This window comes from Trichoplax adhaerens, genomic scaffold, assembly GCF_000150275.1.
Source record: "Trichoplax adhaerens TRIADscaffold_4 genomic scaffold, whole genome shotgun sequence".
Classification (NCBI taxonomy): domain Eukaryota; kingdom Metazoa; phylum Placozoa; class Uniplacotomia; order Trichoplacea; family Trichoplacidae; genus Trichoplax; species Trichoplax adhaerens.
In genome coordinates, this window is record NW_002060946.1 from 1349209 (window position 1) to 1366477 (window position 17269).

General features: G+C 31.2%; 3 protein-coding genes across 3 annotated transcripts; all 3 read right to left on the minus strand.

Moving 5' to 3' along the window:
• Positions 1-2925: 2925 nt before the first annotated feature.
• On the minus strand, positions 2926-3921 carry TRIADDRAFT_55265 (uncharacterized protein; the record flags this gene model as incomplete). Its single annotated transcript, XM_002111799.1, has 2 exons — positions 2926-3606; positions 3856-3921. 2 exons carry the CDS (start codon positions 3919-3921, stop codon positions 2926-2928), a joined length of 747 nt encoding a protein of 248 aa, XP_002111835.1.
• A 4688-nt stretch (positions 3922-8609) lies between these two features.
• Positions 8610-9679, minus strand: TRIADDRAFT_55266 (uncharacterized protein; the record flags this gene model as incomplete). The annotated part of the gene is made up of 3 exons (XM_002111800.1): positions 8610-8773; positions 8825-9293; positions 9518-9679. 3 exons carry the CDS (start codon positions 9677-9679, stop codon positions 8610-8612), a joined length of 795 nt encoding a protein of 264 aa, XP_002111836.1.
• A 3373-nt stretch (positions 9680-13052) lies between these two features.
• TRIADDRAFT_63826 (uncharacterized protein) lies at positions 13053-14190 on the minus strand (the record flags this gene model as incomplete). The annotated part of the gene is made up of 2 exons (XM_002111801.1): positions 13053-14044; positions 14125-14190. The coding sequence occupies 2 exons, from the start codon at positions 14188-14190 to the stop codon at positions 13361-13363; spliced, it is 750 nt and encodes a 249-aa protein (XP_002111837.1). The 3' UTR covers positions 13053-13360.
• Positions 14191-17269: the final 3079 nt, after the last annotated feature.

A 17269-nucleotide genomic window follows, 5' to 3' on the forward strand; every position in this document is an offset into this window, starting at 1 on the left:
ACTATAGATAATTTAATACTGGTATTATTGCATTTATGGCCACAATATCTATATCGTACTGGTTAATCAATAAAGTTGGTGATAGTAATCGTGAAAACTAAACAAGCAGTTCAAATCAGTCATTGTAAGTACCACCTATCCACCAGTTTGTTGTCGATGTGCTAGTTGCAGTACATGGAAATTGCGAGTTGACTCCATCATAAAAACAAAAAGCTCGTTCATTGGTTACTTGATTAGGAACATTAAAACGTCCTTAATTTGCTTTCTCTGTGGCAAGGTATGTATTTAAATGATAGCTTCTGCTGCTATAGAATGGAATACTATATTTACTGCAGGAATAGCCACAAAAATTGATATAATCGATGGTATCGCAAGTCCATATACTTCTCAGGTCGAGGATGTAGTTGTAGGCGCAAAATGATATTTTTAGGTAATCGCGACGATTTGCCAATCCTTTTTCGGCTTCGCTATCAAAGTTACATGTAGCACGAAAATGAGTTGATAGTAAAGAGTTTTTGAAAGCCGTCATTTTAACTTTGGAAAGTCTGTAATTCGGCCAGTTGGGTGTACATTCGTTAGAGGGAACATTGTAGTAAAAACTCCTACGAAACCTAGAACTTCGTGCATTAGTTTTCGATAACGATTCAATAAGAGTCCATGCAAATCCAGGATCTGATTGAAAATCACAAAATGCAAGATATTGCTTATTTGTAGAATCATATAGCGTAAAGTATCCATTCTGTAAGACGTGATAAAAGCTCCTGATATCTGTACATGTGTCAGTTTCGATTTAATTACCTAAATTACGTAAATTATAAAGTAAAAGCCTTGTTATTATAATCTTATACGCTAAACTTTCGATAATATGGCCAGAGAAGGGATTAAATTGAAACTAAAAGTTTCAATACAATTAGATATCACAGCTTTAATCAAACTATCCCAAATAATAAATTAAAGTTATAAACGATTAATGCATAAACGAAATATCGCAATTCAGCATTCATCATAACTTCTCATAGCTTTTCTGTCTTCTCCATTTTGCTACTAATAAATTATTGAACTATATGGTACCAGCTTTTACAAATTTTGATCTGCAGAGTAGTTGATGGAATTGCAACTCTAGAATTGTGATTTTTCCCTACTCTAAAGCAATCATAATGAAACTACTAATCTAATCATGTAAGACAAATTTTACGTCATGATTCCTTCCAAGTTAAGTATTAAATCTCGCGATAGGTTATTTTCTATTGATATATATTTAAAGCATCCTGTATTGTAATAACTCATATATTTCCTAACAGTCAACTTATATCGTACAATATTTTATACTCAATAAAAATTAAGGATTTTTACTGCTAACAATGATTAATAATAATCTCGATGGAGTTGTCAAATTTATATTATATTCATATTCCAGATAATATCTACTGTAATAAGTAAAGGTAGTTAGCCACAATTACAGGCATTTGTGTTATAACACTTGTTACTGCATTCACGTACTTCGTAAAGCTAAAATTATTCTGACAAGGTATTTTTGTGAAGCTGGGTTGTGATGTTTATTAGAGTATTGCAAAACTTAATCAACTTCATACAAACACAGTCACATTATTTCATTGCATGATTTGAGGATTTGTTAAATCATTGGTCTTTACTTTACTACATAAATTAACCATTTTACACCTAGAAACCTATCCACTGTTATTACTTACACTACAAACATGATATATTTCAGAGCTACATCACAAAGTTACACAAGGTTAACGAAAATAATAAAAATGGGCTTATATTGTTGAACTCTATGCGGTTGTTACTTCACGAAATAATCGATACTTACTTAGACTTCATGGTTTCTATCATATAAAACGATTTCCCATGTTTTGTGGTATAATGTGTGAAATCACTCATACAACTAGCATGTAATTCTTGCTTTATATTTCAATTGTGTGTACATTCTTGGAAGATATTTCCTAATTTATGCTTAAGTACAATAAATATTTATGTTAAAAAAACCTATCGATGTTGAAATTCTCCTAAAGATATCGGTAATTTAATGTATAATAAGAAAGAGTTTCATGCAACTAAAATAAATATTTAGAGCAGCGTCCATAATTTGGTTATCAGCGAATTTACACATGAACTTGGTAAATACTTCATGCAATTTTTTAACCTACAGCATCTTGTGTGCACGGGCGCAGCGTGATTTAGGAAAAGAAACTATACTGGTTGATCAGTGTTTTTATTTATTGTGTTGAGTCAGAGTATTAACCGCAACAATATTTTTCATATTTGCCAAAACATAACATGCAAATCATGTATACAATAATGCAAGCTAACTTTCGTCATGTATAATCTGCAATAATAATATTGATGAATTTATTAATCTTTGTTATTGACTTAGACAGTATAGAATTTATGAAAATAATCATAAAATTGCGGCATAGTACTACTCATATATCAGCAATTTATAAATTTTCCAAGAGATTAATATCGAAATTAGTAAATATGCTAAAATTTTGTTAGTTTGAAGATTACCATGCAATATTGAAGTTAATTTTATAAGTTACATTAATCAATGTAAAATTCTATAAATTTACTGTGACGTGAAAGCTCGTATATTCATAATGATAAAATACGGCTATTAAATTATAATCAAGCTAACATAGAGAATTAGCTAAGAAAAAATGAGAAATAGAGGTGATGTATATTAATATGCTAGATTGTAAGGAGTTTTATGGGATATGTAAATGATCATCAATGATACGAAATTTGTTTCGACATTAATGAGAATACAATCAAATAGCTAATAAAAGAATTGACGTGTAAGGCCATTTATTAATGGATACTTATTGTTTAAAATCTAATTTGTATGAGTACACTTAGATAGAGTCAATAAGACTTGCCATTAACGGAAGACATAATCGTAAATTAGTCATAAATGGCCCCACCTATCCACCAATTTGTCGTTGATGTGCTATTTGTTACACAAGAAAACTTTTCGCTGAAACTATAATAATTACCAAATATTCGCTCGTCAGCTACCGCATCAGGAACGTTAAACTTTCCACATTTCGTTTTAGAGTATGCAATATTTGATTGTAGATGATTATTACTATCGCTATAGAACGGTATGCTACATTTACTGCATGAATATCCGCGAATATTGATATAATCTACTATAGCACAAGTCCAACCTCTGTTAGTGAGAAAGTAATTATACGCACAAAATGAAACCCTCAAATAATCACGATGACTTGTTAATCCAGTCTTGCTTTGGCTATCAAAGTTACATGTGGCACGAAAATGAGTAGATGATGTGGCCCCATGTAACGTTGCCAATTTAGCTTTAGAAAGTCTATAGTTTGACCAATTAGGAGTACATTCGTTAGATGGAATATTATATTGGAAGCTCTTTCGAAAGTTAGATGTTTGTGCATTGCCTCTCGATATCGATTCTATAAGAGTCCATGAAAATCCAGGATCTGATCGAAAATCGCAAAATGCAAGATATGGCTTATTTGTGGAGTCATAGATTGTGTAGTATCCGTTTTGATGGACCTGATATTTACTTCTGACATCAGCGCATGTCGCTGGTTTCGGTTTCATCACCTAGTAAACGACATGATAAAGTAGGATAGGATATATGAGTATAGTTATAGTGATAATTTCTATAATGCGGTGCAGTATAGCATGGGCAAAGTTAAAGTTACAGCCAATTGTCTGTCTTCCAGACACTAATTGGTTAACTGTTTAAATTCAAAAATAACTACTAAAAGTAAATGTAGACAACTTTAACAATTGGTCAGCAGTTACCTGTTAGTCTGTACTATCTGATATCATAAAAATTAGTAAGCTTACCGCTAATCTTGCAAGAGGTAGCAACGATATTAGGATCAAGCAAACATATAAAGTGTTGTAGGCCATATTACTAAATGCTTTAGGAATAGCTTGGGTACTTGAAAAGTAAAAGAGGTTATAAGAGCATTATCCTTTATATGTTCGTATAGAGGCAGCAATATCATTAAAGAACGTGATAAATATGTCGGGTGTGTCAATCACATTTAAATGTAAATAAATTTTTAATCTAAAATTTCTTTTAGTAGAGTATAGGCAATACAGTTAATAAGTGACTCATCTGTAATGAAATGAAATGTATAGAAACCAAGCTACTAAACTTCTAACAAACTATGATTCTACTTTCTTTGCACTCTGGTCGACTTAACAAAACTTTGACATCAAATAAAATTGGGCAAACAACCGATCAACAATTTATTAAGAAAACGTGAGAGAGTCTAATCAAACAACCTTCCAAATACTTAATTCTAAGTATTATAAGTAACGAAATAAAAAAGCGATAGAACTAAAACTGTCAACCACCAAACAACCTAACAAAAAAGAAGACCGTTTTAACTTACAACAGTTCGATCCCGAAGGTCTTTAAAATTCAACAAGTTCTTCAAAAGAATCTTCTTTACTCTCTACTCTAAATTTTCTGATTGCACTGTCATTTATAGGCTTCGCAGAGCCCTCAGTGGTGCTTAAAACTAAATATTCATTAACCAATCACTCTTAAGGCCCATTTTAGAAAACTACTTTGCACCACTTAAGAAAACAAAAATCATTCAAAGTTCAGATACAAATTACCTTATGATTCCCTTACAAAACACTACAAAGCCATCAAACTAACTATGAAATACCTCAAGCGTTACTTCTAACTTAATTTCCACTCATTATACGTAGCAAAAGTCTAAAAATTAACCTTTAAACATCAAGATTTAGTCATAAAAATAACAGTCTAACTACTTAACAATCAACACAACCTCTGCTTTTTGCCATCTTATTTTCTATTTTATCAACTAAATTTTCCTAATGTGACCTTTCATGTCTCGTCATAAAATCCAAAGTTTCAAATTCATAACAAAAAGTTCAAATTTCAAAAATCAACTCTTACAACCTTTTCCAGAAAAATTAAAATTATATCGGACATAAATCCGACCGGTTCCGGAATCCGAAAAATCTGGATTTTATAAAGATCACAGTAATCGCTTATCAAAAAATTTTATATGACTAATATGACTACTTTTCTGACATTAGTATTGACAGTTTATGTTTTAGCGTGAAGTTGTACGGTAATTGTACGATTATAGTCTACATTACAGTACTTTACTGTCATGTTATAAATCTCCTTTCTCTGTGGATAAGGTTTTGTTACTAAGTCAAATTTATCTATAATATCAGTATACTATCAAACGCCCTTTCTTTAAATTAGGTGATTGCTCTTAGATTATTCCTACAGTAATCTATATAATACTTTGTAAATTAATGAAGAAGAAAAGATGGCGACATAAACATTTGGTAGGGTAAAATTAAAAGATACTATCACTTTCTAGGTATTTTCTACATTACATTAAAATAGTTACGTACTAAAAGCTATAAAGGACTCTGCGTTTAGTCCTTTATTACACATCTTTCATATGCTTCTAAAGTAACAGTAATATTATTGAAGAATGTCATTAATTTGTCAGTTCTGTCGATCACATTTAAATGCAAATAAACATTAATTTTAAATTTCTTTTAGCACAGAGTAAAGTTACAGTGATATGTTCAAGAATGTGATAAACATGTCCATTCTGCCAATTATAGGCAAATAAACATTAATCTAAAATTTCTCTTAGCAAAGAGTATTGGCAATATCGTTAACGAATGACTCATCTCATAAAAATCTTAGTATGTAAGATGATGTATTTTTACATCAAGGTAATAAGGTTTGATTTTAGTAAAGCTGAAGTAAGATTCCTTATTGTTATAAGTTTGATAATTAAATTATGGGAATCGAAGCACTATAAAAATCAGTAATATGTAGGATTACGTGTAATAATAGAATATTAGCAATTTTAGCATTTCACTGCAAACGATATTCGAGCTACGTATATGCATTTATTTTACCTTCTAGGCAATGATAAGTTTGCTTTAGCCATTTCTGCAACTCAATATATATGTATACAGTATCTACTAGATAGTAGTTAAGCTTTTCCCAAGTGCATATCTTTGTATTTAGTATAACAACATTTAAAGGCCTAAGATCTTTTATTGATATTTCAGTGTATGGTAATGCTAGCATCGTGCAACTGATGTAACTCTTTAGTAAGATATCCATATTTAATACAGATATATACGATACTAAGGGTATGATATGTATCAGTTGGGAAGTTTATTGAAAAAATTCAACCACTTTCCATAAGATTAAAAGAATGACTATAAAAGTACTAAATTATACCTTAGCGAAAATTTTCGAGAGAATTAGATTAGTAGAGATTGAAACCAGTGCTAAAGATAATTAATTTAAAAACTTCCCTTACTATATCTTGCATTGAAAATTAATTGAAATTGACAAAATCATAAATTCTGGTGTAGAATATAATCATTATGATACTGTAATATATCTAAATAAACAAATTAATTAGCAGTAAAATTCATATGAATACAAGATTGGTTACCAACAAAGGACTGAAAATTAATTAAATATTTCGATATATTGTGTGTGCAAGGCATCATAGGTAGATTCCTAAACAAAATATCCCAATGAAGACATTTATTGATAGTAAAATAATGAGAGCTTATTTAAGTAAATAGTAAGAGATGTCATTTGGATAATTTATTATAGGCGAGTACCTATTCTGTAACTACGACCTGTATGGAAACTAAGACAAAACTGTTAAATTATATCACAATTGAATCATTACAATTCATGTAATTTACTTTATTGAGGTGATTGATTTGCCAGATAAAGCCATAAATGGGTCATTAGAAACGCAGAATGGGAATTAGGACCAATGCTTTAATACTGATTTCAGTGTTTGCTTACAGAGATTTTCTCGCATATTGCTGCAATGGCCGAGTAATAGTTTCCTGCTACTACTGTTGGTTTGCCTACGTAGCCCAAAATTTGAGTTAACAAAAATTAAGTAATTCCTTAATGTGACACACAAGGTCAACACCGAAAAATCGCCTTGAATAATAAAGTTTATTGATACATCCGTCTATCAGAGAAGATTTTCCCTCCTCATAAGAACAGTTGAAAGCGACTAGTGTCAATCGAATAATTGTACTTTAACTCTTATATGGCAGACAGTTCACATAATCCTACATTTGGCTATCAGATATGGCCTTAACTGGAAAATCCCGTCTTATACTAGAAACAGTACAAGTGCGTAGTCTCATCCTTTTAGCTACCTACTGTACTTCTACAATTAGCTGAAACCATTACAGTTGCTCCACTTTGTTCAGCATAGAATTGGAATTGTCTTGTTCTTCAAGACTGAGACGATATTTCAAGTTAATTATAGTATCAATTTCTAAGCCACTAATGTTTGCAATTCGTCTATCATTATGGCATGGGCAAGCCATTGGGACTCTAAAACACTTCTTTAGTTAAGTGCAAATAATTTTAACTATTGATCACATATGCAACAACATACGCGTATACATCGGTCACTATGCTACATCGCTGCATACTGTTGCTAATACTACCAAATTATACATGTAAAGCTAAGAGTGAATTATTAGTGATATTGATGGAGCTAAATATTTGTCTTACTAACAGACTGATGATCTTTTTTTCTTTAATTTTTCTATTCGTTAATATGGGAAATGGCTTTGAGTGCTACGGAATAGCATATGTAACGATTAATATAACCAGCTCTGTTAATGGTCCATACTTCGTATCTTTTGTGTCCGTAAGCAAATACTTACTAAGCCATGCTTAAGTCTATATCTGCTCACTGCAGAAAGGTATTGCAATATTATTATAGAAATTTTAGCGATCGCAATAAGCAAAATCATGCAAATACTGTAGCAATTTAATACGAAATCTATCTGGATTATCGATAATTTTGTACTGGTAAACTACCCCGTTCAAGCGAACAGGGATATAATTTGCAGAAAGCAATAAAGTAAAAGAAAAATTAACAGATAGACTGCCTTAGTTGGCTACGATGCGCGATCGACGACGTCGAATAAACTATTGTATTTACTGTTTACATAACATAAAACCTATATATTTCATCGTTCATCTAATTTCACTTTATGATAACCTTTTATGGTCCTTTGAACAATATGTACTATAAAATGTAGTGTACTACGCAACATTCTTATCAACAACACTAACGCAACTTCACCATTTTACCCTGCAAATAATAGACTACATATACCGTAAATGATGCTATATTTGCTCTGAAATACGCAAGATTAATGTTAATAGCGTGATTTATATCTAGATATTCAGAAAATTTTATTACATCGGCGTTGCTGGTTTGTTATTTTATAAATTGTAAAATAATTATAAAATTGCTAGAATTATATATTTATATAATATAAAACTATGGAGAAAACTGCATAAACCTTACTAATTTATAGAAAGATTCAATGTGAGCGACTTAATAATAATTCGACAATATGTGAAGGCTAACTTTAAAAAAGATGCTATTTCATGATTATGACAATATATAAAATAAAATATTAGTTAGAATTGTTGTTAGAATTTAATGATCATATCGAAATAATTTGACACAATCGATAATTTGTGGAGTGGAAGCTATGAAATCACTTTGTTATTAATCATAGTAAGCTCCACCAATCCACCAGTTTGTTGTCGATGTAATGTTGCTAGTGCATGAAAAATGTGGATTGAATCTATAGTAAGAACCGAAGACACCTTCACTATCTACTGTATCAGGTACACTGAACCTTCCACAATTCTTCTTAGCGTATGACAGATCTACGAACAAATGATAGTTACTAAAGCTATAGAATGGAATACTACACTTACTGCATGAATGTCCACGAATATTGATATAATCGACTATGGCACAAGTCCAAGTATTTCTACTAGCGAGAAGATGGTCATATGCACAAAAGGATACCCTTAAGTAATCTTGATGATTTACTAATCCTTTCTCTCCTTGGTTATCAAAGTTACACGTAACATGAAAATGCGTTGATAATGCAGAACCTTTTAAAGCCGTCATCTTAGCTTTAGAAAGCCGATATTTTGACCAATTAGGAGTACATTCATTAGCTGGAGCATTATAATGAAAACTCTTACGAAAGGTAGATGTTGCTGCGTTGGTTCTCGACAATGATTCTATAAGAGTCCACGAAAACCCTGGATCCGATTCAAAATCACAAAACGCTAGATATGGTTTATTTGTAGAGTCATAAAGCGTAAAATATCCATTCTGAGAGACGCGATAGGTACTTTTAGCAGCAACACATGTTGTCGGTTTCGGTTTCATAACCTAATAATAACATAAAAAGGGTAGTATAAGATTATAAAATTGATTTCCGTAATGCTACTTAATGAATATCGAAAAAATTGGCTTAATTTACAGAAGATCTTGTTTGAGCTAGCAACACGATTAGGATCGAGCAAATATACAAAGTGTAATTTATCATTTTTACTCAGTACTCCACGAACAATCTTGATATTTGAAGGTTAATAACTAAAGCTAATCAGATCTACCCTTTTATATGTTGGTGTGGTTACCATGATATTTTCGAAGAATGTAATAAGCATTTGAATTCTGTCAATCAAATATGTATATGATATACAATAATAAATATTTATCGAAAATTCTTCTGGCGTAAAGAGGTCAAAGGTACCATAGTTTGGACGATGACTCATCTTACATGTCAGCTGTTATGCTTTGTAAGCAATGAGTTCTACTCCGCGAGTAAGATTTGTTACTAACTTTATTATTAAAAATGCTGGGTTTTTATAGATATTCCAGCTTACACTTTTTGCCTTTTTGCGTCGTGGAATTTTACACATACATCTAATTACTAACTATTAGAGCTATCGTTCACTTTACAACATGCACATATATATAATAAATTATCAGTCCGCCTTTTACAATATAGTCACGTACGATATTACAAGACTACACACAAAGTCATCGTATTATAAGTACTTATATAGATGGTATTCTAATTATATACTTAACGCTCTATCTAATACCTAATGTAACATATATTGTAGTATCTAACACTATTTACAACATTAGCTTTGTCGCATTTGCTCGTGGTGCAGTACCACGATAATAAAGCTTCATTTTAGGAAAAGTTTAATTTAAATTCTTAGTTATTTTTGTGATTGAATTGTAAGTAACACAAAGTTCAAGCAATACAATTTCAATTTTATGTTTACAACGCTTACAGTATGCTTGTACAGATACTACTGTAGAATCAGGAAATGTATTTGCATAGTTACTTGAGTGAGAAGATCTTAGGTTTACTTTAAAATTGTATCTGTCATGAGATTGGCAAGCATAACTCTTGTAGAACAGTAATAATTACGTACAGCAGTTTGTATCTTTATTTACATATTTATTGAATTGGAACTAATTTCATTTTCAGAGAATAAATAGGCTCGTATGTGCTATTCATCACATTACTTATAAACTGTGTCTTTCATTGCGATATCAGAAAATATACGTCGTTAAGCAGGAATGCGGAATACTCTCAATAATATAGTACGTTATAAAAATAGTCACCAATTGCCGATAATATTGAATAAATTACCTTAAAAGTTCAATATTTATTTATGAATCATAAGTTATAAATAATTGTTTATTATTGCATATAAATATATCTGCTATTAATTATAAGGCTTAAGTTCTATGTAATACCAATATTTACAAAGTAGCAAATATTACATCGTTTTCGTTTTTAGTATTTGACGTAAAAAGAATAACATTAATGCTTACATGCTATAATTGTTTAATTCATTAGAACGAGTTGAATTTCCACGCCTATTTCAGCATCTGCACAACATGATCGTAGTTTGTGGGCTTTGTTATCTTATACTTCCAAGTAAACCGTCAATAAAGTCTAATTATATTCGGAAAATAATGGGGTATGAAACTAGGGTGTAGAATCTAAATCTGCTTCGGCCATTCTAGCCATTTCTAGACATTCTAAAATAATAGCAAGCCTGAAATTGCAATTACACATTAGAAACATTAAATATAACGTGGTCAATATCGATCTAATACTTTTGTAATGAAGGTTAATTTTTAGAATTTTCCTTCAAGTTCTTTTATTGTAAGTATTCTAGCTTAGTTTTGTATCGTGATAAGTATTCTAACTTTAAAAAAATATAACTTATTTGGTTGATTATAATGGTAGATTTTACTTAGTAGCTTAGTATCTTGTAAACCCGACTGCTTTATTCGGGTTAGAAGTTAACATTATCCGTACCTTAATTTTTGTTAAGAATCCGATATTACGATTTTTTAATTCAAGCGATATATTTAGTTGATAGAATACATGTGTGCTAATTTTGATCATTAATTACAGTAGAAGTTGATGTTACTTTGTAATTTCATACAGTATGAACCCAAAACATTGATCTAGGATTGTTATTTTGACTTAGTGTATACTGTACAAATGTACAGTTTCAAGCTAAACTATACTTAGTATTAATTTAGTAGTTTTCGGGAATCTAGGGTATAATTTATCTTATCGTGTGTGTTTGATTGCTAGTTTAATTTGGAGTACTTTAGAATGATTTTGGATAGTCTAAAGCCATCAACTGCTCTGTGTAGCATATGAAAGGTGGTATACGTCGGTAATTGAGAGCAGTTGAAGTTAGAGAAGACGAGAAAAGTCTAGGATGATCGTAAGTTACTTCATTAATTGATAGTTTGGTTGGTTGAGGCAGTAGTTCTGCCCGTATTTTGTTATTCATAGAAGTTTTGCTAAGATTATCGTTAAAGTTATAATAAAGTGTTGTTTTCCCTTAATTTATTTTGTTTGGACTTCAATTATTGGTAGTTTAATTTAACATAGAAAATTTTATTTTATTTTTGAATCCGATACTGCCCTTTAATGAATTGCTATACTACAGTAATTGCGTATATTATCAAATACAGATACCAAATAAGTCTTTACTTAAATAATCGAATATCTTTTGTAATCTGTATAAGGGTGTGACACTTTATGTCAATGGAATGATCTATAAGATGCAATCGAGATATATTCTACTGCAATAGTTAATCTCCAGCATTAATATTATTATAAAATGTCTCAACAATAAATACACATTACATAAGTAAAAACAATACAGAATTATTATCAAAGCTTAAGTTCATCAATCGGAAAGCTTAATAGGCAAATAAATTAAGAGGGTATTCAGAACATTAGATTGCCATGAGTTAACGCTGTCTAGATGGTGTCAGTTACATCTTAATATTGCCTATTTTCATGTAATATCAAATCATTCATCGTAGATGGAGGGAAATTGAAATGTGAGTATGTATTTATCATCGATACATTTTGAATTAAATGGGATATTTATGAAACATGGAGTGTTAATAAGACCTGCTTGCTTTGGGGTGGCATGGAGGAAATTATAAATTTTCGGAATTAGTTATTAGGGCTAAGGTACAGATAATATGATCATTAGGTACCAGTACTTCTATCTTAGTGTAATAAAGTGTCTTCAAAATAATGAAAAAATAACTAAAGTTTCTTGTAAACTGCATTTTATTACATAAGTTAGGTTCGTTATCCAACTACCAAAGACTACATAACTGCGACAAATTATCTATATTATTAAAGCCTAATCCATGATTTATGTACAATTAGTTACAGAATGATTCTTTAGCAATATAATAATATAAATTTATTAGACCAATTTTGCTGGTTTCGAATCGGGGAATTAAGAGAACATCGGTAGAAAGTCTCTTATGAAATCACACACATTCATAAATGCGGCAATTAGTAGTCACAGAAGGTCTATAATGAGATTTACAGGCGTCCGAGAACTATTAATTTGAGATCTACGGTACGTTACCCGATGCTTATAATTAATACAATTTGATATGGTTGTACACATTGGTACATGTGAATATATTTGATCAGCGTAGGAAAGCCTTAAAATACGTCGATAAAATATATTGACATGCTTGATGATAGAAAGCGCTATGGGATTTTAAATGTTCACCAAGAATACGAATTATCTATAGTAGTGGAGTCTATAAGCAAATTTTTTCTGACAAACTTTATTTTTGCAAATTTTCATCGGTGATTATCGTATTGTATAAAATTGACGGTATATAAGATATACACTTACAAAAGGTACATCGCATGTAGCTGTATCATGATTATCGATATTACTAAATAAATTCAATATTACATAATAACAGGTACGAATATTTTATGGTGACTCTATCGTATAATTTCGATAATGTATAACTGCAATATTAATCGATAGCATTAACTAACGCTAAATTCCAATTATTATGTAGGGATAAGTCAACGGAGTCTATAGATATCGCAGTAATAACTTAGACATGGAGATGAATTAATCATAGAAGGCACCGCCGATCCACCAATTTGTTGTCGATGTGCTGTTCATAGTACAAGAAAATTTCGGGTGATAATGGACATAATTACCAAAGATATCTTCGCCAGATTTTACATCAGGAACGTTAAACCTTCCACAACTTACTTTAGCTTGTGGAAGATCTACAAACAAATGATAATTGCTATAGCTGTAAAACGGAATATTGCATTTACTGCATGAATATCCACGTATATTGATGTAATCGACTACGGCGCAAATCCAAGCATTTCTAGCACTAAAGAAGCTATTATACGCGCAAAAGGATACTCTTATGTAATCACGACGATTTGCTAATCCTTTCTCGTTTTGGTTATCAAAGTTACATGTCGCGCGAAAATGCGTGGATGAAGCAGCTTGTTTCAGTGCACTCATTTTAGCTTTAGAAAGTCTATAATTCGACCAATTGGGTGTACATTCATTAGATGGAACATTATAATAAAAACTCTTACGAAAGGTAGTAGTTGCTGCATTGGTTCTTGATAGAGATTCTATAAGAGTCCATGCAAATCCAGGATCTGATTGAAAGTCGCAAAATGCAAGATAGGGTTTGTTTGTAGAATCGTGGAGTGTGAAATATCCATTTTGGGAAACGTGATAAATACTTCTAACAGCGGCACACGTTGTCGGCTTTGGATTAACTACCTAATCGATAATGTGAAGAATTCTTATAGTGCTAACTTCAGCTACGATGCTATAATGAAATATTCATCTAAATAGCTCACCGCTGATCTTGCAATCGGTAGTATGGCTATTACCATAAAATAGAAAAATAAAGTATATCGAAGCATATTTAATTTGCAATACGAAAAATTTCTGTTCACTATCGACAGTAGCCGAGAACTAGCAATAGAGAGTTTGAATTGATAATCCCAAATATCGAATTTGTCGACCTATTTATGTTCATGTGGAATTAAGATGATTATTCGAGGAATGTAGAGAATCAATTATAATATCCCGTAACGTATGCCAGTCATAGCTAAAATATAAATAAATTTTGCGTTTGTTATGAACTTTAACCTAAATATTACTAATACAATGTTTAGATAATTTTAGTTAACGATTAACCCTCTGATTTTATCTTAGTAGGGCCTCAATAATATTGATTTTAGAAATGCTCAGCCTAATATTTAAAAATACCTTAGACTTTGGCATAAATTTCATCAAGGTTAAATTAAATAACCTAAAGTGGAAGTTCGTGATCACTTTATAAGTTGTGCCCAGTGGCATGAAAATTTTCGCTTATTCCAGGTCAATATGCATATGTAAAATAAAAGAACTAATTCAATCGAAAAAATAAACTCCTTGATACCGTAATCTATTTCGAGAGGAAATGCTACCGTAGATATTGATTTAACAACGATTAATAATGTTAAATGTAAGTTAAGAGAAATAAACAATGAACACTGTAGCACTCTGTGGTTGTAGGCCGATTAAAGTAGTCAGTAGCAGTCTCGGCTATAGTGTTGCTTGTGATGCTCCCAGCGTAGTACGATTTATGTCATGTTATTTATGATTTTGGCATCGTTATTGCATCAGAAATTTCGATGCATTGATTTTTATTGTGTAATTATTAGAACATTGAAAAGGGGACGATTATTATTGTAACAGCTGCAAAGGATATGTTCTCGCTTTTTGCTGTAATCCTCTTTCCATTTCGGAATAAAATGCTGTAAGCGTAAATCCTCATGACCGTAATGTTAAGAATAACGTTAACATGACTCTTTTCTAATTTATTCGAAAATGTGTAAGAAATTGCAACATAGCCGTGTGGTCATACTCGAAGCGCCAAATTATGTAGTAGTTGGGTTTTACAACCCCTTAGGTTCGCAATCGTCTAATTCAAAATCTAAGTTATTGAAATTGAGCAAATTTCTAACGTGACACAAGATCAGATTAACACCGTGTTTAACCTTAGAAGTATCCGTTTATTAATAGAGCGTCTGACAAGAGAAGAATCCACTTTTCTTCCCTCATAAAAATAGCTGAAAGTGGGCTAAGACAAAATGGATAATTGATTTAGCCTCCACGATAACAATTCCATATTACCTAACAGTTATATTAAGACATTACACAAAAACATCACCCTATATAGCTGTCTACCGCGGCCTTATACGCACATAGTATGGGTAGCATAAGTACACCGTTTCATCATTAGCAGTCATGAAATTACTTTATAAGCATAGTAGACTGTACAACTTCTTAATGCTACCGTACTCAATTACTACTGTAATTAGCTGAAACTATTACAGCGTCATAGGAAAATGAAAGTTATGAGAGTTATATGTAATATGATGCTTTTCCCGATCTGTAATGAAACTTGTTCTACCAACTATAATTGGTGTGTAGATCATACAAGTAATTTTATAATAGCAGATTTTATTACTGGCTCTCTACCGATTGAGATGCTACGTAATAGTACAACAAGCTCTGATAGACAAGGAAAATTTCTTATAATAGCAGATCTTAGAAAAGAAAGACTAAGAACAACAATAACTGAAAAACGTAGCTGCTTATCTAACTTCGTTACAACATAACGATTACGAACAACTTAACACTTTGAGAACTTAGTATGAGAATAAAATTCTATCATTACTACAGTTTTCTACGAAACTTAAGCCAGTGCATTCTTTACGCCAATAACATGATCATATTCCAACTTGTTATTACAAATCTATGATGTTGACAACCTACACAGTAACACTATCATCATCATCACAAACACTTATTACAAATACTAAATTTTTACGGTAACATCGAAGGAATGATCAAATTATTAATAAAAGATTTCACTTACAAAGTAATTTCATTGGCGAATATCGATTATGTGAAATTTATGTAAGTATGTGCACTTAGAGGGTCATAAACCATATAGTATGGAATTAATTACATTGCTATTAGCAAATTGCACAGCGATTTCATTGGCGAATATCAATTATGTAAATTTTTTCCACTCATAAATACGGACATGTGGAGGGCCATTGGTCATGTAACATACAACTTAACTATATTACTGCTGGCAAGTTTGAATGTAAATCTTTAAAGGTTAAAGATCAATCATGAGATTGTGCAATCGTTAAAATGACAGGTATTTGATAGTATTGATTAGTTTACTAAGATATGATTTGTAATTGCTCTTCGATTGATGTAGTTAACTGATGGTAATTTCATATATGTTAATAGAACTGTAGTGAAGCCCCAAATAAGCTTAAGACTAAGATTATAGAATAATGCGACAATAGATAAATTGTGCGCTAGGCTGTAAGACTGCATACGTGTCTAATTATAGAAGATGTTTAAAGTACGTATTGTAGTAAATTATATTGAAATGCTTATATTAAGAATCAGAGATAATAATAGATAGCGTTAATTATGTTAGTATTGTGAGATTTGTATTGTGATGCTTTAATCAGAAGCGCGATAGTAAATTTAGATATGATCTTGTAACTTAATTTATGAGATCTGATTGTGTTTGAAAGAAAATCATTGTGTCACTAATTGTATATAAATTGTGAATATTGCTATGATAATTCATACCGTCCAGAGATAGTCCTATTGAAGCTAGATAGCTCTTGGTACTTGTAAGATGAACCTAATCTATGTAATAAAGTGAAATTTACAAGAAACTGTAGTTCTATTGATTTTTTAAAAGACACTTTATCACAAGAACATAATCTGGTTTAGTCGATAATAGTGTACCACGGAAATAGCGGTATGGCTAGAAACTAGTCATAAAAGGCACAGCCGATCTACCATTTTGTAGTCGTGGTGCTATTCGCCACACAAGAGAATTTCGAGTCGGTATAATAGGATTGACCAAAACTTGTTCATTTGATATTGCATCAGGAAAATTAAATTTTCCACAGCGCA